This window comes from Eucalyptus grandis, chromosome 10 (genome assembly GCF_016545825.1).
Source record: "Eucalyptus grandis isolate ANBG69807.140 chromosome 10, ASM1654582v1, whole genome shotgun sequence".
In the NCBI taxonomy this organism is placed as follows: Eukaryota; Viridiplantae; Streptophyta; class Magnoliopsida; order Myrtales; family Myrtaceae; genus Eucalyptus; species Eucalyptus grandis.
The window spans coordinates 802,973-826,488 of record NC_052621.1 but is presented as its reverse complement, the minus strand read 5'-3'; the positions used below and the strand labels follow the sequence as shown (position 1 = coordinate 826,488).

Genomic DNA, 23,516 nt, shown 5'->3' with positions numbered 1-23,516 from the left:
TGGTAATTGGGTACCCTCAAGATAAAGAAGACCACTTCAACGTTGAAGAAAAACCCGTTTTGACCAGTCACCTCCTTTGGTCAATCGAGACCGGTCCACTGCGAAGGCAAAGAGGCCTACTCGAAGGAACTCCGAATTCTTCTATCCCATTTTCTATCTTTTCTCTGCCCCTCTGGAGCCCTAGATTTCCTCCACCGTCTTCCTCTCACTTCCGGTTCCCTGCTCCGTTCCCGAGGCACAATGGTGAGTCGTCTTTACCGTCCGTCTAATGGAGCTCGCGATCTCGGTCACCGTCTCCGTCGTCTGCTCCGACTTCTCCGATTTCCATGCCATCGCGGCGGCATTTCTCGTATTTTTCTGCTATTCTCTTGAACGACGTTGTTGATAATCGGGAATTTTTCCCAACGGATTTGAGTTTGAGTTGGCTAATTCGGGCGATTGATCTTGTTGCGTACTGATTCGGGGCGTCCTTTTTGCCTTCGATTCGGTGCATCTCCGACCTCTCATCGCGGCGGTTTCTTGTTCGGTTTTTCTCTGTCTTAATGCTTCGGAGCTGCGTGATGATGCGCGTTCGCGATGGATGGCCGAGTGGTCACTGATGAATGCGATGAGTTTGCACAGGCCATCTTCGCCGGTATTCTAGTTTGAGGAAATGCTGAGAATTGTAATTCCAAGCAAAGACCAAAGCATGTGAAAGTGAATGTTGTAAAGTTTGTTTGGTTAGCAAGATTCTCTTTTAAGAGATGTAACCAATTCTGTTGTAACAGCAATGAACCGAAAAGTTGGTTGATTTGATAGGAGAAAGAGATGACAGATAGAAAACCGAGGGAGCTATTTTGATGCCCAATTAGCAATGTTTTTGGCTGATTAATTCTTTTTAAACTGAGTTTATCAGAATTTACACATGTTTGGACATACTACTGAAGACTCAGATTTTGTCGATTCTTGTCTTTGACTATCTCGCATGCTTTTGATTGGCACAAGTGCCTTGGATTTGAACATCGGACAAAATGCAGGGTTGCTCTTTTTGTGGGCTGGCTGGGTGACTTCTTGCTTTCCTTAGTTTATAGGTGGCTGCTTTTTGTTTGCCTAGGTGCACGTTTCCTTTGGTTGGCATTCCTTGATGAGCGCTTTTGATCTGCAAACTGGGCTTGGATGCATCTTTTGTTGGAGAATTTGGTATTCGATGCTTGATTTGATACTAACCCATGATGAGTCGCCACCAAATACTCAGCATGAGGGAGCAGTTCGGCAGTTAGTATCGTAGTGTAAATTCTTTTATGTTACAGAAGAGTTACTTCATGTGGGAAGGATTGCTTTCTGTCTTACTCTAAATTAATTTTGGATGAGGAGTTGATTTCACTGCCAAGTATATCTATTATGTGACAATCATTGAAGTTGCTCAACTGTGTTACTACATAATGTTATCACCTCTGTTTATAATGTTTTGCTTGTGGTGATTATGTACTTCTAGGCAAATGCAGCTTCAGGTATGGCAGTGCATGATGATTGCAAGTTGAAATTCTTAGAATTGAAGGCGAAAAGGACCTACCGTTTCATAGTATATAAAATTGAGGAGAAGCAAAAGCAAGTCATTGTTGAGAAACTTGGAGAACCTACTAATAGTTATGAAGATTTCACTGCCAGCCTTCCTGCTGATGAGTGCAGATATGCTGTGTATGACTTTGATTATGTGACTGAAGAGAATTGTCAGAAGAGCAGGATTATTTTCATTGCCTGGTAATAGTTGGTAACTGCACCCATCAATAACTATTGCTCTTGTTTTTCATTGCTTAACTCATTTTCATTTTGTATGAAGGTCCCCTGACACTTCTAAGGTGAGAAACAAGATGATTTATGCAAGCTCCAAAGACAGGTTCAAGAGAGAGTTGGATGGTATCCAGGTTGAGCTGCAGGCTACTGATCCGACAGAGATGGGCCTTGATGTAATTAGGAGCCGCTCCACCTAAATGTAAAGTTTTATATGCAATGCAGGTTCTTAACACCATTTGCGTCCTATATGTGTCATATTTACATCTTCTGGGAACTAGAAATTCCAGTTACTTTATCTATTGGCTTGTCATCTGAAATTTATCAAAGTCTTTATCTTAAGCATCGGATGATGCTCCAGATCCTTATATGCGGTTGTAATGGTGACTTTTTTGTTTGGGATTGCAACACATACAGTTTTTATGTGATGTTTATGGTGTGTATAGTATAGACTCCACTTAATTGCAAATTGTCTCTCTTTTATCCTCTGGTTATGGCTAGTTTACCTGATAAAGCAAAGAACATATTCATGTAGTTCTAGTATTGGGTTGTCATAATTATTTATTGTAAATCTGCTCCGTTGATTTTGCATGTGGACGAACCTGTAGTAATTTAGCATCCTCCAGAGTTTGATTTGATGATTTTACATGCTTTCGAATGCGCACCTAATTGCATGTTTATGGGAAATATACCAGCTGCCAGTGTTTCCCACTTTGGGATGAAAGGACTTTGTTCTTGTAGTTCTAGTGGCCGGTGCAATTATTCCCATTGCTTTGTTTCCGTGGGCATGGAACTTTATTGATGGTCAAAGTGATAATTTTCTGGGTCTTGGGGTTCTGAATACCATGCTTCCAAGTTACTCTTTAGCAACCTGTCATGAGAGAAATTATGATCCCGTGGAGCTCTAGCATGTGACAATAGCACATGATCTTGCACGCTAATATGGAGCAGTCATTGTCTTATGATGTCCAGTGATCTTTTATTGTATAGGCTCTGAGAAATTTCAAAATGGCTCCCATGTGTGTACAACGGAACCGCAGCTTGTAGTTATCTAGTGAACCACATGCTTTTGGCTTTGCTTGAGGTCATGTGCTGCTAATATATTTTGTCGTCCCATCTAGTGCCTCCTTTGATTTCATCAGCAAGAAATTCATTAATAGGTTCGCATTTCTAGCAGTCACATTCCACGGAATAGTGTTCTGTTTCAATTGGTTGGGTGGCTAGAAAGTTTAGCATAGGAATATTATAAATTTAGGCCTTCGGAATAGAAATACATCTAAATTATTGAACACTGAGTGGCTGAGATGTGTCATTTCTTTCTTTTGTTTTCTTGTTGTTTCTTCCCCATGGTCTTCTTCTCTACCTCACTCAGCCAGAGACAAATGATTAGTCACCCGACACCAGTCACCCCGCCGGTGCCACCACAAGCCAAGATGCTGTGGTACCTCGCTCATTAAAGAGATGATTATTCTACGTAAGAGCATCTTTTTCTGTCCCAACATCACAATGACAGAAATGCTTTGAGAATGTGACTCTCCTGGTCTTATCTATTATTTTCTACCATACAATAGGCATTTCCTCACTTTTGCAAAAGTTAGGTTGAACGAATAATACAATGTCGTGTGTCTATGTAACAGGCAAGTGGAAATAGGAAAAGCCTTGGCCTCCCGTAGAGCATGAAGATGTATTATTGCTTTACAAATGATTCTCTCACATACGTGGATGACAATTAGATGCGTTTCTATAGTTCTTGTTTTACCCTTAGAGGTTCAAAAGTACATGAGAATGATATAAGAAATTATTTTCTGATTTGAATTTTACACATGTTTGGAAGGAACATTCTTATATATTTTGACTATCCAATTTTAACTCTCCTCTCTTTTTCTACATGCATTTACTATGTCTCTTTTTACAGCATGAGAGTTGAACTTCACATTTGAAATTATGTCTTCACCACCTAATTTCCTTATCACTGGGCTTGGTGCCCAATGGGCTTCTTGGGCTTAGAGAATTTTACTTCAAAGTTCTCTTTTTACTTTAGTATTTTCAGGGTGCGCAACTCATGTTGAAGAACTATATACGGTAGCACCTAATTGCCATTATTCAACCAATAGGCAATGGGTGATTCTCACTTATAATAGGAAAATTACCTGATCACTCCTAATTTTATTGCACGAATGTCAATTCAATCTTAAACTTTTCAATTTTGTCAATTCAATCCTAAACGTTCATATGCGAAATTCCAATTTTTATTGGAAATTGCTCATATGATAGTCTAACCATTGTCAACCATCTTATGCGGCACCTCGGCACATCAACAATTTCCAATGAAAATTGATTGGAAGTGACTATGTTTGAATTTTGTGCAGAGAACTAGAACTTTGTTAGTAGAATTTGAAAGTTCATGATTGGCTTAATATAGGAAAAAGTGTTACATTTTGTGTTTGTATTAATTTAGTCATATACCTTCTATTGATGTTAATTTAGTCCTAAACTTTTGACTTAGTGTCAATTTAATCATTTCAACTAATTTTTATTGGATATTGCTGATGTGAACGCTGATAACCTAATATTATATGGTCGGCGCTGACGTAAACAACTATTAATAATATTTTAATATTTTTCAATTTATTTCTTTTTCTTTTTCCTTGAGCTGGTCTTCAAACCTCAACGACCTACTAGAGGCAAGGGCCAACGAGGTCAAGGTCAACCTGGCCAAAGGCCGCAAGGGTGGCCTAGCAGCCTCGCGCTAGGTTGGCGAGGGTTGAGCCTCACCCTGCCCATAGAGAGGCTCGAGCCCTCACTAGAGGCCATAAGGTCGCACTTTTGAGGACTTAAGCCCTCACTAGCCTAGCGCAAGACTACCCTTGTAGCCTTGTGCTAGCTTCGCAAGAGGCTGGGCGAGGCTTGACCCTCACTAGATTTGGCGAGGGCGAGGCTTGACCCCCACTGTATCCAATGAGGGAGAGCTTCACTTGCCCAGCATAAGGCTACCCTCATGGCCTCTGACAAGGGCTTGAGCCTTGCTAGTGCCCAGCAATGCTCACTAAAGGTTGGCAAGGTCGACTTCAACCTCGCCGACCCTCACTTCTGACTAGTTGTCGAGGTCTGGCGACTATCACAACAAACTCTTACTTTTGCCCAGAAAAAAGTTGGAAGATCATTTGCGATGGCAATAAGTTATTTTACTCAATATAATCAACACACACACACACACACACACACACACATATATATAAATATATAATATATATATATATATATCAATTAATTTCAGCATATTAAAATTAGTGAACACACATTTTTAATTTATTTCCATAGAACTATTACTACTCATTTCATAACTCTAATGGAATCGCATTCTAGAAAAAATAAAAACCACATATTGCGCGGGTCACAAAATTAGTGACCTAATTGAGAGTTCACAATAGGTCGCACCTTTTCCACTCTCACTATGGCTAAAACACTCATTGTGACAATGTTTTGACAACATAAACTTTTGTGGGTCCAACCTTTGTTAAAGCATTCTTCAGTTGTTTTTCTTCTCTCTTTTTTCGTTGTGCCACTTTCCTTCTTCTCATTTATTTCTCTCGGTTCTCTCTCTTTCTATAACACCCCTCTCATGTCAATAATAGACAAGTTTTTTACACCACAACATCCGTCAATAGTACACACACAAAAAAGTCCATCACTGACACAAGCAACTCACTAAGTTGAAGCCTAGATTTGCAGAAACCTCCTCCTCACCCAACTAGTCTTCTCTCATCATTTCTTCAACTCAAAGCTCAATTGTATGTAAAAACCCACCTCATATCTCTTCACTCCACCCCCATTCCATATCTTTTGCTCTCTGTGTTATTCTTTGTTCCATTTCGCATCAAACTTTTCAATTGATCGATCATGAAGAGAAGAAAAACCCCTATTAAAGATTCAAAACCAGAAGCTAAGGCCCTCCCCAAAACCTTATCAAGCTCATTGGCAATGTTTGCCTCTCCACCAATTTGCCATCATCAACCAACCTCCAAACTCATGGCCCAAATATGCCCCTACTCTCTCTAACTTTCTTAAGCAAACCAAAAATGTCACCTTAAAGAACAACAATTTCATCCTCAATGGCGAGGATTTGCCTCTCCTCGCCCCCACACTCTCTCCTACTTCCTCGCCAACCTCAGTCGCTGAGCTGCTATCATCGACGATTGAGAAGGCTGAAGAGGTGCTTACAAACTCGACCCTCAAGTTTGAGCATTTATGCGCCCCGTTGCCCATCAATTGTTGGGATTCCAATGTTCTGATTGTCGTGAAGAAGTTCGATGCAAGATTGTCTTTTAGGTCTATTGTGTTCCTAGGCATCAAACTCTGCTTAGGGTATCAAAAACCAATGAGTGTTACGTGGCCTAGGCAACAAGTAAGAGGCAAACCGTAGAGTGTTCTTGCTTTTCTTTTCTTTTTTCCTTTTTTTTTTTTTACAAATATTGTCAAAACTTAAGCCATGATCAGAATTTAGAGGGAACGGAGAGAAGTAAAGGAGGAAGAAAATGGGATTCACAAGAAAAGACAAAAGAAAACAAACAAAAACCACCAGAACCACACAAAAAGGGTGCTTAAAAAAGGTTGGACTCACAAAGGTTAACAATATGATGGGAAGTGTTTTTGCCATGGTGAGACTGGAAAAAGCGCAACCCATTGACAAACATATTTTGAAGAGATATTTTGTCCAAATCTGAACATGAATGATTCGGTGATGGACGGTATTTGATACCACCCATCATAATAGTAAATATACCATGATATGTACACCTTTTGTTAGGGTTAATCATTATTGATATTTTGTTTGGGTATGCATTTTCGTTAGATGAGATTGCCAATTCTTTTTATTTAGTTATTTGATGTGTATTGGATTTTAAGGGAAATAAGGATTCAAAAACCATATTTGCTTTTCAAGATCAAGCTATGGCAAAAACCATTCAAATAGTGTTTTGGAATACACAACATTAATTATGCATCATGTACAATGGAAAAGATGCTAATCAAAATATGCCACATCTTTATCATAATCGAGGTTTAAGAATAAGTATTTTTCAAAAATTATGTATAGATGTCAATTAGAGTATGAATTCGAATCAACTTGAAGAAAATGAAGGAGTAGAGTACTGAAAATAACAATTGGCTTAAGAGGTTCAATGGAATTCAGTTTTTGGTCATGTATGGTTTTAGATCAAGTCAAAGGAGCAAGAGCACCACCAACAAATGTTGACTAGGACATTAGCTCTTGTAAAATCTGCACCACTATAAAGAACAACTAAAATCCATAATAGATATTAAAACTTAGTTGCTGATTGCATGAAACTTGTACTTAGATTTTGATTATTTATGATAGATTAATTCTAAAACTATTAAAGATTGTGCAAAATTAAAAAAATAATAATAATAATTTGAGAGAGAAGTAAAAGTGATTAGGAAGAAGAGGGTGACTAGGCAATTTTGACGATGATTTGTCAAACGCAGTTTGAGAAATAACTATTGGTATTAAACTACTTTGGGAATTAATTTAAGGTTAATTCATTGTAGACAAGAAGTCATTCAAGACAGCACAGCAGTACATACCGAACTTGCGTTCTTCCCAAAGTTCCCGGCAACTGAACTGGCACATCTTACATGCGCAAGAACATCTACATTCGTCTGCTGTCCTCATGCAAGAATCTGAGCTCTCTCCTCAAAGTACACGCGCGCATGATAATAGCAGGCCTTGGTCAAGACGCCTCCACGACTACCCATCTCATAAACTCCTACTCTTCGCTTCAAAGATGCGATCTTGCCCGCTCCGTCCTCGATTCCGCGCTGACTCCGACCGTTGTATCCTGGAACTCCATGATAAGAGCTTATTCGAGATCGAACCGACACCAGGAGGCACTGAAGATGTACCGTTCCATGGTGAGCGTAGGCTTGGAACCAGACAGGTATACTTTCACTTTTGTTTTGAAAGCTTGTGCCGGTGCACTGGATATGCAAGAGGGTGCTTCGATCCATCGTGAAGTTTGTCGCAGAGGGCTGGACAGGGATGTGTTTATATGCACTGGTCTTATTGATATGTATTGTAAAACAGGGTATTTGGAGAGTGCACGAGAAATATTTGATCATTTGCATGTGAGAGACGTCGTTACGTGGAACTCGATGATTGCCGGCCTATCGCACAGCTTGGATCCTATCGAGGCTTTGTCACTCTTTAAGAGAATGCAGCTGACGAGAGTGGTTCCCCAGTCGGTCAGCCTGTTGAATTTGTTTCCGGCTATTTCAAGATTGGCTGATGTTGATTCGTGCAGATGTATGCATGCCTATGGGATTAGGATGGATTTTGGCTTGGAATTTTCGAATGCTCTGATTGACACATACGCAAAGTGTGGTGATGTAGAGTCGGCTCGCTTAGTGTTTGACCTTATTTTTACTCAAGATGATGTTTCGTGGAGTACCATGATGGCTGGATATGCTCATAATGGATGTTTCTCTGAGGTATTGGGTTTATATGACAAAATGAAAGAGAGAGATCTTCAGATGAATAAGGTTTCTGTCATAAGTGCTCTATTAGCTGCAGGAGATATAAAAGATTTAGAGAAGGGGAAGGAGATACATAATTTTGCCAAAAAAAAAGCTATTGACATGGATGTTGTTGTTGCTACTCCAACTATAACCATGTATGCAAAGTGTGGAGAGTTGGAGAAAGCTGAAAAATTGCTTAAGGGGCTCCCGGGAAGGGATCTAGTTGCTTGGTCTGCACTCATTGCCGTTCTTGTCCAATCTGGTTATCCTGAAAAGGCATTATCTTTACTTCAAGATATGGAGAATGAAAACATTAAACCGAATAAGGTAACTCTGATGAGTATCCTTCCAGCCTGCGCTGAACTATCTTCTCTGAGATTAGGCAAGAGCATACACTGTTGTGCCATCAAGGCGGATGTTGATTCTGACATTCCAATGGGAACAGCCCTAATGTCCATGTATGCTAAATGTGGACATTTTCGTTATGCACACATTCTATTTGACACCATGCAATCTAAAGATGTTGTGACGTGGAATGCTTTGATAAATGGGTATTCTCAGAATGGTGAAGCGGACCGAGCAATTGAAATGTACCAGAAACTGCAGTGTTCTGGTCTACACCCAGATGCTGGAACTATGGTGGGCTTGATACCAGCTTGTGCCCTCTACAATGATCTCAAGCAAGGAACTTCTGTTCACGCTCTGAGTATTAAGAGTGGGTTTGATTCTGATTGCCATGTCAATAGTGCACTCATTGACATGTATTCCAAGTGTGGCAATCTTCCCTCGGCATTGTACTTGTTTAACCGACTGGATTTCATTAGAGATGAGGTATCTTGGAATATAATGATTGCCGCATTCACACAGAATGGAGAAGCCAAGAAAGCTTTATCTGCATTTCACCAGATGAGATTGGAGAATCATCAGCCAAATTTAGTTACCTATGTGAGCATCCTTCCTGCAGCAGCATACTTGGCAGCCCTGAGAGAAGGGATGAGTTACCATTCTTGTATCATTAAGATGGGATTTCTGTCACATGTGATGGTTGGCAATAGTCTCATTGATATGTATGCTAAGTGTGGCAAGATTGATTTGTCTAAGAGATGTTTCGATGAGATACAAAACAAGGACATAGCCTCCTGGAATTCTATGCTGGCGGGATACGCAGTACATGGTGAAGGGGACCATGCCATTGCACTTTTCTTGCTGATGCAAAAAAACCACATAGAAGTTGATTCTGTGTCCTATGTGAATGTTTTGTCTGCTTGCAGACATGCAGGTTTGATAGAAGAAGGAAAGAAGATTTTCCATACTATGCAAGAAGAAAGCAGGATTCAGCCAGATGCCAAACATTACGCATGTATGGTAGACTTGTTAGGCCGAGCTGGCTTATTTGATGAAACACTGAGCCTAATTGAGAAAATGCCAATGGAACCTGATGCTGGAGTATGGGGAGCTTTACTGGGGGCCAGCATGATGCATTCTAATGTGAAGTTGGGTGAAGTTGCATTGAAGCGTCTTGCTGAAATTGAGCCTGGGAACCCGACACACTTCGTAGTTTTATCAAACATGTATGCTCAATCTGGTAGGTGGGCAGATGCAGGAAAGAGAAGGTTAAACCTAAAAGACACCGGGATGAAGAAAACACCTGGTTGTAGCTGGTTTGAATTGAAAAACAGGATTCACACATCTCTGGTGGGTGACTCAAATCACCCCTAATACGAGAAAATGCAAATTTTGTGAAACAGTTTGCTCGAGAAGATGGAAAATGTGGCGCATATTCCCGACAGGAGCTGTGTCCTGCAGAATGTGGTGGAAGAAATAACAGTTCCTTCAGAGTCATAGTGAAAGACCAGCCTTAACTTTTGCCCTTCAAAATACAGAACCTGTATCCACAAACTGGAGAGTTAAGAATCTTCGTATATGTGTAGACTGCCGCCATACAGCTATCATATACATTGCAAAAGTTACAAGCCGCAGAATCATTGTGCAAGATGCCACCCTTTTGCATCACTTGGGGGAGGGCATCTTCTTGTGTGAGGACTACGGGTGACTTTGCTGCAACATGCCAATTTGACAATCTGTAGCACAATGCTTAAAGAGAAGAATGAGTGGTGACAGTGGCCACACATTAATCCAGCATTACAAGAATTTTGGATTGGAGAAGCGAGAACACCAATCTGTCAGCTGCATGGTCTTGTTTGGGGAGGAGGTGAACCTTATAATCTCTCCCCTTGTTCTTTTCTTCAAAGCCGACAATATGCTTCCTGCTAGGGGTGGAGATCCCATTGAGCCGCAGAATTGTTATATTTTGAGGATCATATGTAATTTGCATCGTGAATGCAAAGGAGAGGTATCATGTTCATTGCATACTCCTTTCTTCAGTGCGTGTATATTTTCCTGTGCCATGCTGGAGCAGTCTCACACATGATATTATAATCCACTTTGATGAAGCAACAGAATGCGGCGGTTGGACAATGAAAAAAGGATGACAAGGAAGGAGCAACACTGAAGATGGAGATGAAAGTAAGGCTGCTAATTGGCTATTGCTAGGAAAATGCCAAGTGTAAGCATTAAAGCTTCTAGATGAGCTCAAGATGCATTTAATCAGGCCAATGGAGCAAATTATTCCAGTTTCTATCTGTTGGCTGCTGACAGAAAGACAAGATAGAGGTGGCAAAGATGGCGGCAAAGCGACAAGGAAGAAGCTGCAACAAAGAAGCCAGAGGAAGAGCACTGACAACAACGAACAGTGGTTCGCAGGGCTGCGGCTGAGTAAGATTGAGAGGGGAGGGGGCATCTGGGTTTTCCAATACTCTCATGTTCATGAGTTACTCTGAGTCGAAGTGTTAATAAATTCAAGCTTGCTCGTGGCTGCTGGAATAGCTCGAACTCGAGGGAGAAAAATTGCTAAGCTCGTAATTCGCTTATGCCCTTGGCTTTGACTAGTGAAAACGTAGGCCGCAGGATACTCTTGTCCGTGTATCTTTTAGCCAGTGTGCAAAGCAAATCTTGTTGTCAAATCAGTGACAGCCATTACTTGTATCATGAACCGATAAGAGAAGGTTGCGTATGAACAGGCTATGGAGGAATTGCTCACCGGTGAGAGCTATATAAGCAACTAAAAGTTTTGCCTTGAGTAATAGTGCTTCTAAAATGGTCATTACACGACGCGCGTCATTGCTGATGAATTTCTGGAGCATGTCCAAAAAGCTGACGCGGAAATTAAGTGTCATGAAAATATATCACTAGTCAGGAAGATTTAGGCGCAACCAACATATTCGGGATAGCTCAGAAACTTGCATTCTTTGCACACTTCATGGATAATTGATTAGGTACGATAAATTAGAATCATATACTAATTCTTGTATTTCATCCATCGACTATTAAGTTGAACAATAATCTTGCAGAAGCTAAACGGCTAAAGATAAGACAAACTAATTAGAGGAACGGACGGTGCGTAGTTTTAGTCGATGGAATTTCTTAAACCTAAACTGAAATCCTAACTACACGTATCTATAAGCTTTTGATTTAAGACAGTCTAACTGGTAACATCTAGGTAAAACCTTAGGTTCTCTTTGGATAGGCTTGAAGCTTCCAACACTTACCCACAATGTTTGAAATTCAGAGTGCATCTGATAACATTTTTGTTGCTGAAAATAATTTCTTTTTCAAAATAATTTTTTTCTATTTTTATTTTATAAAACAGTTTTTAAGTAAAATAACTTTACAAAATTTTTCTATTCTCGAAAAAAAAAAAAAAAAAAGGAATACATTTGGTACAACCTCATATTTTTTTTTTTTTTTTTTTGTGATGTAAATTTTTTTAACTTTTTGATAATTTTTTTTTTTAAGATTTTTCTTTTTTTCTTTTTTTTCATCTCATCTTCTTTCTTCTCTAGCCGGTCGCCGAGCAGCGACGGCTGTGCAGGAGGCAGCATGCGGCGGCGGCGAGCATCAAGTCTCCACATTAGAAGAGGAAGAAGAAGAAGAAAAAAAAAAAAAAAAGAACATGATTTATTTCTATTTTCAGAAATAAGAGGTTACTTTTTTTTTTTTTTTTCTTATTTCTATTCTAAATCTATTCAACGGCCACTTTTCCATTATGAGGAATAGAAAAATTAATTGACATTATCAAACGAATTTCTATTTTATTTCTATTCCAAATAACAAAAAGAACAGAAGAATCGTAGCGTTGCAATCAGACCCTTACTATTCTCTAAAGGGCACGGCTAAATCCACAGCATAAATAACTGATTCCGCAGCTACTTTAAGACTGCATCACCCCTAGAAAACTAACAAATTTCTATGGTGCTGGGAAACAGCCAAATTCATTCAGAAGAATAAATTGGTGGGGATGAACCCAACTATCCGGTTTAATCAAATTTTCCCATTAATACAAGCACGCTCTAAACAAGGACTAACTCATCTTTCAAGGAGAGATGAAGACCTTGCAACGCCAGGAGAGAGCCTCTGAATTTTGCAACTCAACCCTTGCTTTATGAAAGTAACGCTCCAAAGTTTGCTCTCTCTCATCCATGACATCAGTGGACATAGTATCTTCAGCTAGTTTGACTGCGGCTAATTGCGACAATTGAAAATTTTCTCCTGTGCGTTGCAGCTTCCTGGCAATTTCTTGCTCGCCTAGCATCACCAGGCAAATTAGCAGAGATCGTAGCTCATGCATAGCTCCATTGGTTAAAGACATGCCCTTCAGATGCTCTACAAGGGCCATTTCCTCGCCGGGGCTGAGATGTGAAACACATCATAGACCCATTATTTTATGACTAAAAAGAAGCAAATAAAAAGAAATTAGCAAGAAAACTTAAAGCAGATATACCTTCCTGGACGAATTTTCCCTCTCTTTCTCTGTCGCCTTGATTCTCTTGCCTTGCTACCAGCAGTAGAGCTGACGATGGAAGCAGTGGAGCCTGTCCTTGTCCTGCTCATGAGCAAATCAAGAGCTCAAAATAATGAAACATATGCTACAAGAGCACTACATTCAGATAAATGTGGAACTTAAATGAATGGAACTTGTGTTCCCTTTCAGAGAATGAAAAAACTGGTGCAGAGAGTACACCCATAAAAAATGCATATCACACCACCAGCATCAGTTCCAACTCCCGCATCACAAAATGGATAAGCCACGTAGAACAACAGGAAAGAAAAGAGTACAAAGCAAACAGTGTCACTATGCACATTTGAATATGGGAGAAGACATCTATCTCAGGTAGTAAAGACAGCCAGCTTACAAAAATTCATTACACAGTGGAAATACCAATGTTGTAGATGATATCACACTAAGCAGGATATTGCAAATGGTGGGTTGCAGCAGGATGTATGCAAGAGATACTAAAAAAAGTAAGCCACTGTATGCGACCATAAGATACATCCTAACAACTGATCCGAGAATAAAATTCAATATCTAGTCAATATTCAAAGTGTACATCCCTAGTTGCAATCAGAAGCAAGTACTACTAACATTTCAAAAATATAAGCAGAAAAAGTCCATAATATTTAAGAGAAACTTTAGTCTGTCTGGAACAAGCTATGAAAGCATGATGGATCCAAACGCAACACAAAGTAAACACACAAAGGCCATACCCTCTGGTGTAAGCACTCATTCCACTGAAGTTACTGCTAGCTTCGGAAGCGGTATCATCGTCAAGATCAGCCATTGATCGTTCATCTGACTGGAGTTTTGCTGCAAGAAGTAATCTTCTCTGCCGAACAGCCAAGTATCGGGTTAAATACTTACCAACCTTTTCCAAGCCTTCTTCATACTCACTTATGAGTGAGCCCCCACATTCAAGAGATGCACTCCTGATTTCAGAGATTAAATCCTCTCTCCTGTGCAGAAAAGCAATCCTTAAAGCGTCCTCCCACTCCCTTGCAGTAATTAATAAACCCACCCCAGATTTCACATCTGCACAATACTCCAAAGCGATTTTGGCAGCTTCACCTGGTTTCCTAGTGCTTGGAGTTCTTCACAGAGCTCATGAGCCAGTTGCACAGTCTCATCTTTTCCCAATTTCAAAAGACCAGCAACCGCAAGCACACCAGCCCAACTACCAGAGGAACGGTAAGCCTTTAAAGCTTTTTCTAAGTTGGAACAGCATAGATAAGTGGCTGCAGCGTGCTCGAAACATTTCAAATCATTGAGATGATCACCCCAGGCCTCAAGCACTTGATTCCTCTTGTTAGGATCAGTAGTCAGTTGCAGTCCCAAAGGGAAAAGTTGAGGATTTTTCTTTATAAGGTTCATAAAATCAACATAATGAGCATCTCCAGCCAAAGCAATATGCTTAAGAGCATTCTCATACCTCTTCAACTTAAGGTCAATAGTATACTGCATTAAGACAGCAGGCATGCACTGCAGTTCTTGAAGGAAAGGAAGAAATTCCTTAGGATCTTTCTGGGAGTTCAGCGCCACCATAGCAGCAAGATTTAGATCATAAAGTCCCAGAGCAGCTTCAAAAACTGCCTCAGAATCTGATAACCAGAGCAGATGCTTTAAAGCTTCTTCAGCTGAAGGAAAAGATATTCTTCTTGGGTCATCAGAACCTGACAATTCCATCTCACGAATGGCTTTTATTCTCTCAAGAGCTTCCTCAAGAGCAGGAGGGTCACTTCGTGCTAAAGTGGTCAATATGCAAAGCTCCCGTGCAGGACTTTCAGGTAGTTGTCCTTGAATGGCAGTTCTTATCGCAAGAAGGACTGAAGAAACCTTGTTATCGGGATCAAAGCCCTTCACTTCTCTGGCCCCCTCATCTTTGGTCTCATTTGTGTAAGGCAAATCTATATAATTCTTGTATAGCCTCTCTGTAACGTTTTCTTTCTTTATGGCACAAACGAACTCAGTTAAGTGATTCAAATTGTTGACCTGCTTGACAAATTCTGGAGCATGTTGGACAAATGTTTGCCATCCACAGTGGTCAATAATAACATTGAAGTCTATTCTCTGCCGCCTCACCATATAGAGTGCATTTCTAAAACGATGCTCAGACAATGCATTGACAATAGAAGCTAAAACCAACTTTCTAGGGTAAATACATTCAAGATTTCCTCGAGTTGTCTGTAGTAAAACTGCGGCTTCATCTCCATGCAAGACACCGATAATCTTGGCTCCTCTCTCCCATATATTTATGTATTTCCTGTTTTCTTCATCCCGCCTCTTGTTACCAGCATGAATAAAATTGTCGTACTTTGACACCACATCTCCATATAATATATCACTAGTATCAACAATAAAAAGCAGATCTTGTTTGGTAGCAAAAATCAAGTGTGTGATCACTTGGTCCCCGCGATTTGAGTAAAATGAGAAACTGCTGCAGTTTTTGCACAAAATCTTCCCGCTAACTTGTAACCTTCCCAATTCGTCAAGTCCAAAAGGCAACGATTCTGAAGAACAGCCACCAATAGGAACAAGACTCATCCAAAGGCAAGATGACAAAAAGTTAAAATCACATTGTTTCATAGATCCTCCTCGTACACATGTTTTTGATGTGTATTTAAACATTTTTCCACCATCAAACTGGATGACTGCTGAGGACTGCTTGGCAGGATCTGAAGCAATGGAAATAACTGGTCTTTGTAAAGGAATTCCATTAATAGTTTTTGCATGCCAGCCTGAACATGTCATTAAGCTCGGGACATGATCTTCAGAACAAACAAGTTCAATTTCTTCCAGATGGTAACCAGAGAGCCCATTTTGATCATGGTACTTACCATGACCAACACCATAATGAGACACGCTGAGGAGAGTGTGTGAATCCAACCAGATAAGATGTAGTAAGGATCCAAATGATGTTTCAGATAAACAAGCTTCAGCACTGTATTCCTTGCCCTCTAGGTCTTCCCAGGCATCAATTTGCGGAAGCTCTAGAATACACAAACCACCATTTGACAAACCAACAGCTAACAAGTTTCTTGAACTTTTGAAATGAACAGCAACATCCCGAACTGCATATGCAAATTTAATGCTGAATAAGTACATCGGAGGTGGCAAAAGAGATATACAGAGAGGGGTTACATGTATCCTAGATCCATCAACAACAAATGCTGTGGAGTTCTCCATGACAGCTGTATTCCAGCAAAAGTTGTAAATTGTGCTCCTGCCACTCAGAGTCCAGCATATCAACTGCAACGGTTTTGTTGGATGCCACATAAGCTTCAATCCTTCTTGGCTTGGGTATCTAATTTCTTGTTTTAAATACCAATGATTATTGCTGCAGTACCAGATTCTAACAGAGTCATAGTTTTCGCATCTGACAACGATGACGAGGAGGTCTGAATCGCAATTCCACTTCAACATCACTACTGTTGCATCCATCCGATCATCAATACTAAATGAGCTTCTCTCCAATCCATTTCTTTCGAACAAAACTAACAGTGGACACTCATTGTCCTTCTTCCTGTCATAAACAGCAGCAATTTTAGCCCCACTAGGCATCCAATCCAGGACAGTGCCAATGAAGGCCTTCATATCAGAAGTAGCATGTGCTGCCCCCGTGTCTCGCTCCCAAACCTTAAGCCTCTTATGAGAAGAAGGAGGAGAATTGCAGGACTCGCTCAGTGTTACAAAGTACTTTCCATCACCTCGCCAAGAGACTGAACTTTCAAGCATTTGTCCAGAGGCAATTGCGTGTTCAACTGAAATCAGGGGGAAATATATCAAATCAAATCAAGCAAGGTCCAGCATAAATAAAAGAAAACATTTACATCTAGCTATTGCATCAAAGTAAGAAGAAGAAAGATCAAATTAAAAGCAAAGTTATTGCCTCTTTTGTTTCATTTTTTCTTTTTTGAGGCAGGTAGGTAGTAATGCATATGCCCCTTACAGTCCAAGAGCCGTCATTAACTGTTTAGGACTAAGCCATCACCAGGCGCAATTTTGCGCTCTCAAGAACAAATAAGGATACTGCTAGAAAGGAATTGCACAAAATCAAAATCTAAAGTATGTCCAGAACAGTTTAATAATGGATCACGGATAATGGATAAAGGTCCTTACGTACGTCAACCCCTTCAGGAGAATCCTCCAATGTAGTTTCATGCAATAAATCCCAATCATGCGTCATCACCAGTAGCTGCCCAAAACCAGTGATTATTCCGAGCAGATCTCCATCAGGACTGGGTGAAATGCAAGAGACACCACCGTCCACTCTACCCACAACTTCTGTTGTACTTTCATCCACACTATGGAGAATGATTAGTCCATTCAATGTACCCAATATTAGAGCTTCTTTCTCCATTAGATAATCAAAGGAAGTAATGCGGTCCCCTGGCTCCAAATCAATAATATCGACTTCAGCCGGTAGAGAGGTACTTGTCCATGCTTCGTCATTCTGGCACAAGCACTTAAGTTTAGAAAAAAAAAGAGGGATAACAAATGTAAAAGAGTAATCTTCATTCTTTGTACTCACTGTACTCGTTTTGTGTTTGGCCAAATTCCCATCACGTGAATCAAAAACTATCCCAGAAAACACCAAGTCCTTACTAAAAACCATTAAATGGAGGGTCAAGAACTATGATTCCAAAGCTAATGACCTTATTGAACAAAAATTCAAGAATAAGAAACTACATGGAATCCAGATGCAGAATACTTTAAAATCATCAACATGTTTACCTTTGGACAGTGCAAGAATCTCAAAGGCTATAGATTTAGGATCCCAAAAAGAGTTTACTAAATTGAATAGAAAGAAGTAAAAACCAGAAAGATGCATAAATAACATCATAACAGTTAGATTAAGATCCAAATTCTCGATGCACCGGCAAATTTAAATAAATTTGAACTTCTCTTAGTTCATTGCACTGTAAATCCATCAGTAAATTGAATACACAACTTCTGAAATTCTCTCACATAGGGTGCGTTCATTTCGAGAAAAAATGAGTGATTTAGAAAACATTTTTCGAAAAATAATTGCTTATATCGCTTAGAAAAATTAGTCTCCAGAAAATTTTCCATCATCAAAAACAATCCATACCTAACTAATTTTTCGTGGTTAATGAAAAGATTTTCCATTCATTCATTTTTGTAAGCGATACAAACTTTTACTTTTCAGAAAATATTGATACGCAAGTAATTGATAACGCAAAAAAAATCAGAATAAAAACAAACTCAGACACCTACGAGCCCCGTAATTTTCGACAAATCCCGACTCGAACGATCCCAAAAGAATCCCGCCTTCGCCCCGACTCCGGCCGGCCTAATCCCTACGCCGCCAGCCGACGGAACTGCGTAGCTACACGTCCACTATTAGCAGCAGCAGCAGAAGACGACGAGAGAGCCCCTCGCGACCTTTACCTGGAACGAAGAGAGGTGAGCGGCGTAGACGCGGTTCCCCGAGGAAGCGAAGAACAACCGGTCGCGCTCGATGTCGATGGCAGAGAACAAGATCGCTTCTTCCTCGGACTGGAGGCCGAGATGCAGAGTGACCTCCGCGTACAGCTTCAGATTCTTCATCTCGAGCTACGATCCGATGGAGATGAAGAAGAAGCCGCGAGGGAAAACGGGAGAGATGCGCCGGTGGAGCGCGCTGAAACTCGGGCGCTTACGGTTTCACAGGGTTTTAGCAGGAATTGCGCCGATAGGGTTTTTGCGGGGTTCGTTATTTTTTAAAAAGAAATAAATTATCAAATAGGCTAAAAGCAATAAAATCCATAATTAAGCCGTGTGATTACTTAGGAAATAATGATAATTATACTCTAAACCCTAAAAATAAAGGAAAATTTCAAAAGGGAGCCCGCATTAGACCTTGTATCCAATAAGAACTTAAAGTACTACCATTTTCTTAAATTATGAATCGAAATGAATCTTATTTTAAATAAAAATTTAAAGTGGTTATATTTGTTTTTCGAAATAAAAATTTGAAATAAGAGGACAACGGAGACAATGAGCCTTTCTTAGACTTAGAGTTCACCCGTCCCCAAAGATGAGGATGATGGGGAGAAGCTTTATATTCGTTTCAAATACAAGCCTGACTTTTTGGCAATCAATGGCATTTTCGTCACTTACCATTTTTTTCCTTCCTTCTTTTTTCTTATTATTCTTCTTCCTCTTCCCCAATGGTTGGTCGACCATCGGCGATGCCCACAGAGGGCTGGGCGAAGGTCACCCTCACCAACCACAAGTGAGGAATGTCCTTGCTTGGGTAAGGCGACCCTCTCCCTAAGGGAGGCCACCCCTCGTAGCCATCCGCAAAGTTAACCCTCGTAGGCCCCAAGCGAGACCACCCTCACCCTAAGGGGGTCGCCCTTCACGACCATCTACAAGGCTAGCCCTCATTGGCCCCGAGCAAGGGCTTGACCACCCTTGCCAATGCCTGGTAAGCGTCATCACCCATTGGCAAGGCCGGCCTCACCGTAGCATGAGTGCCTATAGGCCCTTCCCAGTAGTTTGTGAGGGTCACTAAGCCCTCGCTAGCCTTTGCTAGTGGTTGCCAATCGATACCAAAAAGGAAAAAGAAGAAAAGAGAAAAAAAGAAGAGAAAATTTGGATGAAAGTGTTCTTGATTGATTGGAACTTTAGTTGGCGAGCAATCGACGAGATTAGGCTTTTATTTGAAATAATCAATGTCATTTCAAGTCATTATTTGAAATAAAATTCATTTTGAATCCTTATTTAAAAATAAGGGCACTTCGAATCCTTTTTTAAAAAATTTCCAAAAAATAATGATTATTATAAAATATACTCTAAGTCCATTTGTTTTATAAAAACGTTTTTCAAGAAAATATTTTCAAGCCGTATGATTTACTTAGAAAATAAATCAATAGAAAATATTAATATTTTCTTATTAAAGCTTAAAATTAGGAAAATAATTTGTTCTTTGAAAAAATTGAAAAACATTTTTTAAAATATGACTAAATACTAGTGTATGGATCCAAAACTCACGTTTGGGTACTAAAACTCTAATGTCAGTTCCTCAATAGAGCGTTTAGGACTAGGTCTCTAGTAGTGAAGCCTAGGCCTTGGGCACTTGTGGACCAAGCCCAAACCTTAGGTGCTCATACTGGATGCTTCAATATCAAAGCTTAGGTCCATAAGGGCCATGCTTGGGTTGTTGGCGCTCAAGCTCCAATCTGAGCACTCAAGCTTGAATCCACAAATGTCGTGTACAGGTTGTCAACACTCGAACTCAAGTCCTTCGTTAAAGAAACATTTGTTCTTACAAAAATATTTATATAAAAAAAAATGACGTTTGATGAGCTCAAACCTCGCTAAATGCAGCAAGGTCAAACTCATTCAAGGCTAATGAGACTTGAGCTCGCTTGTCTGTGGCCGGTCACTAGCCGTCACCATAGTAATGACCAATCAAGGAAGAAGCAAAAAAGTTCAAATTTTTTTTAATTTTCCTTACTAAACGACATAAAAATTTTAATGTCTTTTTTAAGTTTGAGTAAAACACTAGAAAGTAAACTTTTTTTTTAGAAAAATAACTTCCAAAAAATATTTTTCAGAAAAATAATTTTTTTTTGCCAAATAAACAAACCTTAAAATTGTTGGTTTGGCCGATTTCATGATAAATGAAATTCTAGATTTTGATCATGTAAGCCTATATGATGTAAAAGACATGGATAAGTACAACGCAAAAAGTACCACTATTAGTGTATAATTGCAATAATTGATAATTGCAAAGTTCTCGTTTTTCAAGTGACTCGGAGAATGATCTCATCTCCTTTTCGGCCACCTTATTATACTCCAATATGTAAACATCGTGTACATGTAAACACACAATGGGCTAACCATTGGGATTTGCCTCGAATGATTTAAACCCACCTTGCGAAAATGGAAACACGTAAGTTTCGAAGTGGGTTTCCCAAAAATCAGTGAAACGTAGAGTAGGAAGCGGCCGAACGGCCCAGTGGGCCGAACAGTTTCACAAGAACACCCGAAACGGGCCTCAAGAGCAAGCCCAAATACAATTTCGACCGGGCCTTATCCTCCGCCACTTTCTTGACCGTCTCATCGGAACCGATGGCCTCCAGCACCTCCCGCAGCACCACCCTCCGATTCCCAGCGTACACGTGTCCGTCCCACTTCCTCGCAACCAACGCCTCCCCCAGCTCGGCCGCCGCCGCCACCGCCGCCTCCGCCCCGTCCTGCGCCGAGTCGACCACCCCCATCCGCACCCCGTCTTCCGCCGTAAGCTTCGCCGCCCTCATCACGGCCTCACGCCGTGCCCGTGGGTCGCCGATCTTGGCCCTCAGTAGGGCCATGAACCAGTTGGGGATCACCAGCCCGATGTCCATCTCGCTCATGTAGAGGAAGCCGCGGTCGCGCCGCATGACAACGTAGTCGTGGCTGAGGGCCAGCATCATGCCGGCGGCGGAGGCGTGGCCGGTGACGGCGGCGATGGTGGGCATCGGGAGGCAGATGAGGTCGCGGACGAGGGAGCGGAGGGCGGAGGACATGAGCTGGAGGCGGGGCTCGGAGGACTGGGCCCAGTCGAGGTCGTAGCCGTTGGAGAAGAACTTGCCGTGGGCGGTGGTGATGAGGGTGGAGGAGGAGGCGGAGGGGTCGGATTTGAGGCGGGAGAGGGCGGACCGGAGGGAGGAGAGAAGGTTAGGGTTGAGGCGGTGCTCGCCGGCGCCGGTGAGGGTGAGGATGAAGAGGTTGCCGCGCTTCTCGAGGGTGCAGAGCTGCTCCTCGCCGTGCTTGTTGTCCGCCATGAGAATGGTCAGATTGATTCTCCTGCGTAGCGGAGAGGGAGAGAGAGACAGATGGGATTTTGCTGTTTCAAGCAATGTGCAGAGGGAAGTCAACTGAAATAGGAGACCAACGAGAATCAATTATTGTTATAATCAAAAAGTTAATACCTTAGAAAACCCAAACCCATACCTGTGATAAATTTAATCAAAAATTAATTTTTTGATTATGAAAAATCTTAAATTGATACACTTATGACAAATTTATCCCGATTAATCATAAAAAATTCTAAAATGGTATAAATTTACCACAAACTAATTTATTTGACCACAAAAAATAAATAAATATATATTTTTTGGTGACCCGAGAACCATCAGACATTATGCCTGCTCATGGCGGTGTAAACCCGAGGCGGAAACCGAGTCACCACCATGCAGACCCATCCGCAGGTGAGTCACATGAATGGGACTCCTCTGGGATTCAAACTCCTCCTCTTCACGAGGGGGAGAAAGCCCGAAGCTAGCCGTGCCACCACAAGCAGTGGTTTGACCGCAAAAAATTATTAAACTGATAAATTTATGATAAATATACCTTCCACTAAAATTGATTAATATTACAAAAAAAATACAAAAATTGTAAATTGTAACAAAATCTCAAATTGGTATACCAGTCAATTGTCAGATGTCATTTAACTTAATAATTTGATAATAAAATTTAACGAAAATTAATAGAGAATAAATTTGTCACAGGTGTACTAGTTTGGGGTAAATTTATCAAAGGTATACGAGTTTAGGCTATAATTTGGGTAAATTTGTCATAGGTATATCGGTTTTTGGTTTTTCAGGATATTAACCCTAATTAAAATAAAAGATTGATTTTGATGTGAAACCAAAGAGAAGATGAAAATAGAAAAAATATTAGGTCTGACCGTTCCTAACCAATCAGGAAGCTCTATGTGGCTCAACGTTAGTGAGTGGTCCCCACCATAGAAAATATGAATTTTTTCTTTCTTATTTAAAATTTTTGCCCTAGTAATAAGTTTGCACATTAATTGCTGCCATAAACCTATTGCGAAGAGTTATTTCCTTTTCTCTCTTCCTTCCTCTCGTGAATTCAAAATTTCAAGTTCCCTGTCTTTGATCTCTAATCCGATGCTCTCTCGTTGGGTGTCACTTCTTCACTCTCTGCTCCGGTGCTCGTGTTCGTTGGGTCTCACTTTACAAAAATCCAACGAGACTCCATTATCCTCTCAGTCCCCAGTAGAAAAGGAGAACCAAAAAGAAAAAAGAAAAAACCAACAGAAAGCCGTGATTGTTTTTTGAGTGGCGAAAGATAGAGAAAAAGCATGACTCAGCGGAGTTCATATCCATGCTCGTGACAAGAAATAGTATGTAGCTCATGATGATGGTGTCGTGTCCTCACTAGGCCGCCGCCACCACCACTGAGGACGCCTCCATGGCACTTGCACTAGTTGCGGCACTAGATGGGTGGGCGGGTCGTTCACATCTCGCCAAGGCCAGACAAGTCGAGAGCCTCCAGGGATGCACTGCAAGCTCATGCCTAGTGC

At 40.7% G+C, this 23,516-nt stretch overlaps 4 protein-coding genes across 7 annotated transcripts; 2 read left to right on the top strand and 2 right to left on the bottom strand.

Moving 5' to 3' along the window:
* The first annotated feature begins 68 nt into the window (after positions 1 to 68).
* On the top strand, positions 69 to 2,239 carry LOC104420924 (actin-depolymerizing factor 2). Its single transcript, XM_010032699.2, has 3 exons — positions 69 to 243; positions 1,475 to 1,740; positions 1,820 to 2,239. Exons 1-3 carry the CDS (start codon positions 241 to 243, stop codon positions 1,968 to 1,970), a joined length of 420 nt encoding a protein of 139 aa, XP_010031001.1. The 5' UTR covers positions 69 to 240; the 3' UTR covers positions 1,971 to 2,239.
* Positions 2,240 to 7,345: 5,106 nt separating this feature from the next.
* On the top strand, positions 7,346 to 11,404 carry LOC104420923 (pentatricopeptide repeat-containing protein At2g39620). 4 transcript variants are annotated; one of them, XM_039303215.1, is made up of 3 exons: positions 7,346 to 10,657; positions 10,765 to 10,870; positions 10,963 to 11,404. In XM_039303215.1, exon 1 carries the CDS (start codon positions 7,426 to 7,428, stop codon positions 10,021 to 10,023), a length of 2,598 nt encoding a protein of 865 aa, XP_039159149.1. In that variant the 5' UTR covers positions 7,346 to 7,425; the 3' UTR covers positions 10,024 to 10,657; positions 10,765 to 10,870; positions 10,963 to 11,404. The 4 variants fall into 4 exon arrangements, with proteins under 4 accessions (XP_039159149.1, XP_010031000.3, XP_039159148.1 ...); XM_010032698.3 differs by having other exon boundaries at positions 10,765 to 11,404; XM_039303214.1 differs by having other exon boundaries at positions 7,346 to 10,870.
* A 1,090-nt stretch (positions 11,405 to 12,494) lies between these two features.
* Positions 12,495 to 18,894, bottom strand: LOC104420921 (elongator complex protein 1). Its single transcript, XM_010032696.3, is given in 6 exon segments — positions 12,495 to 13,052; positions 13,145 to 13,246; positions 13,909 to 14,272; positions 14,275 to 16,956; positions 17,315 to 17,648; positions 18,608 to 18,894. Coding segments are annotated over 6 exon segments (3,957 nt in total). The 5' UTR covers positions 18,767 to 18,894; the 3' UTR covers positions 12,495 to 12,736.
* A 2,232-nt stretch (positions 18,895 to 21,126) lies between these two features.
* Positions 21,127 to 22,073, bottom strand: LOC104420920 (enoyl-CoA delta isomerase 1, peroxisomal). The gene has a single exon (XM_010032695.3). The coding sequence runs from the start codon at positions 21,970 to 21,972 to the stop codon at positions 21,127 to 21,129; it is 846 nt and encodes a 281-aa protein (XP_010030997.2). The 5' UTR covers positions 21,973 to 22,073.
* Between the last annotated feature and the right edge of the window lie 1,443 nt (positions 22,074 to 23,516).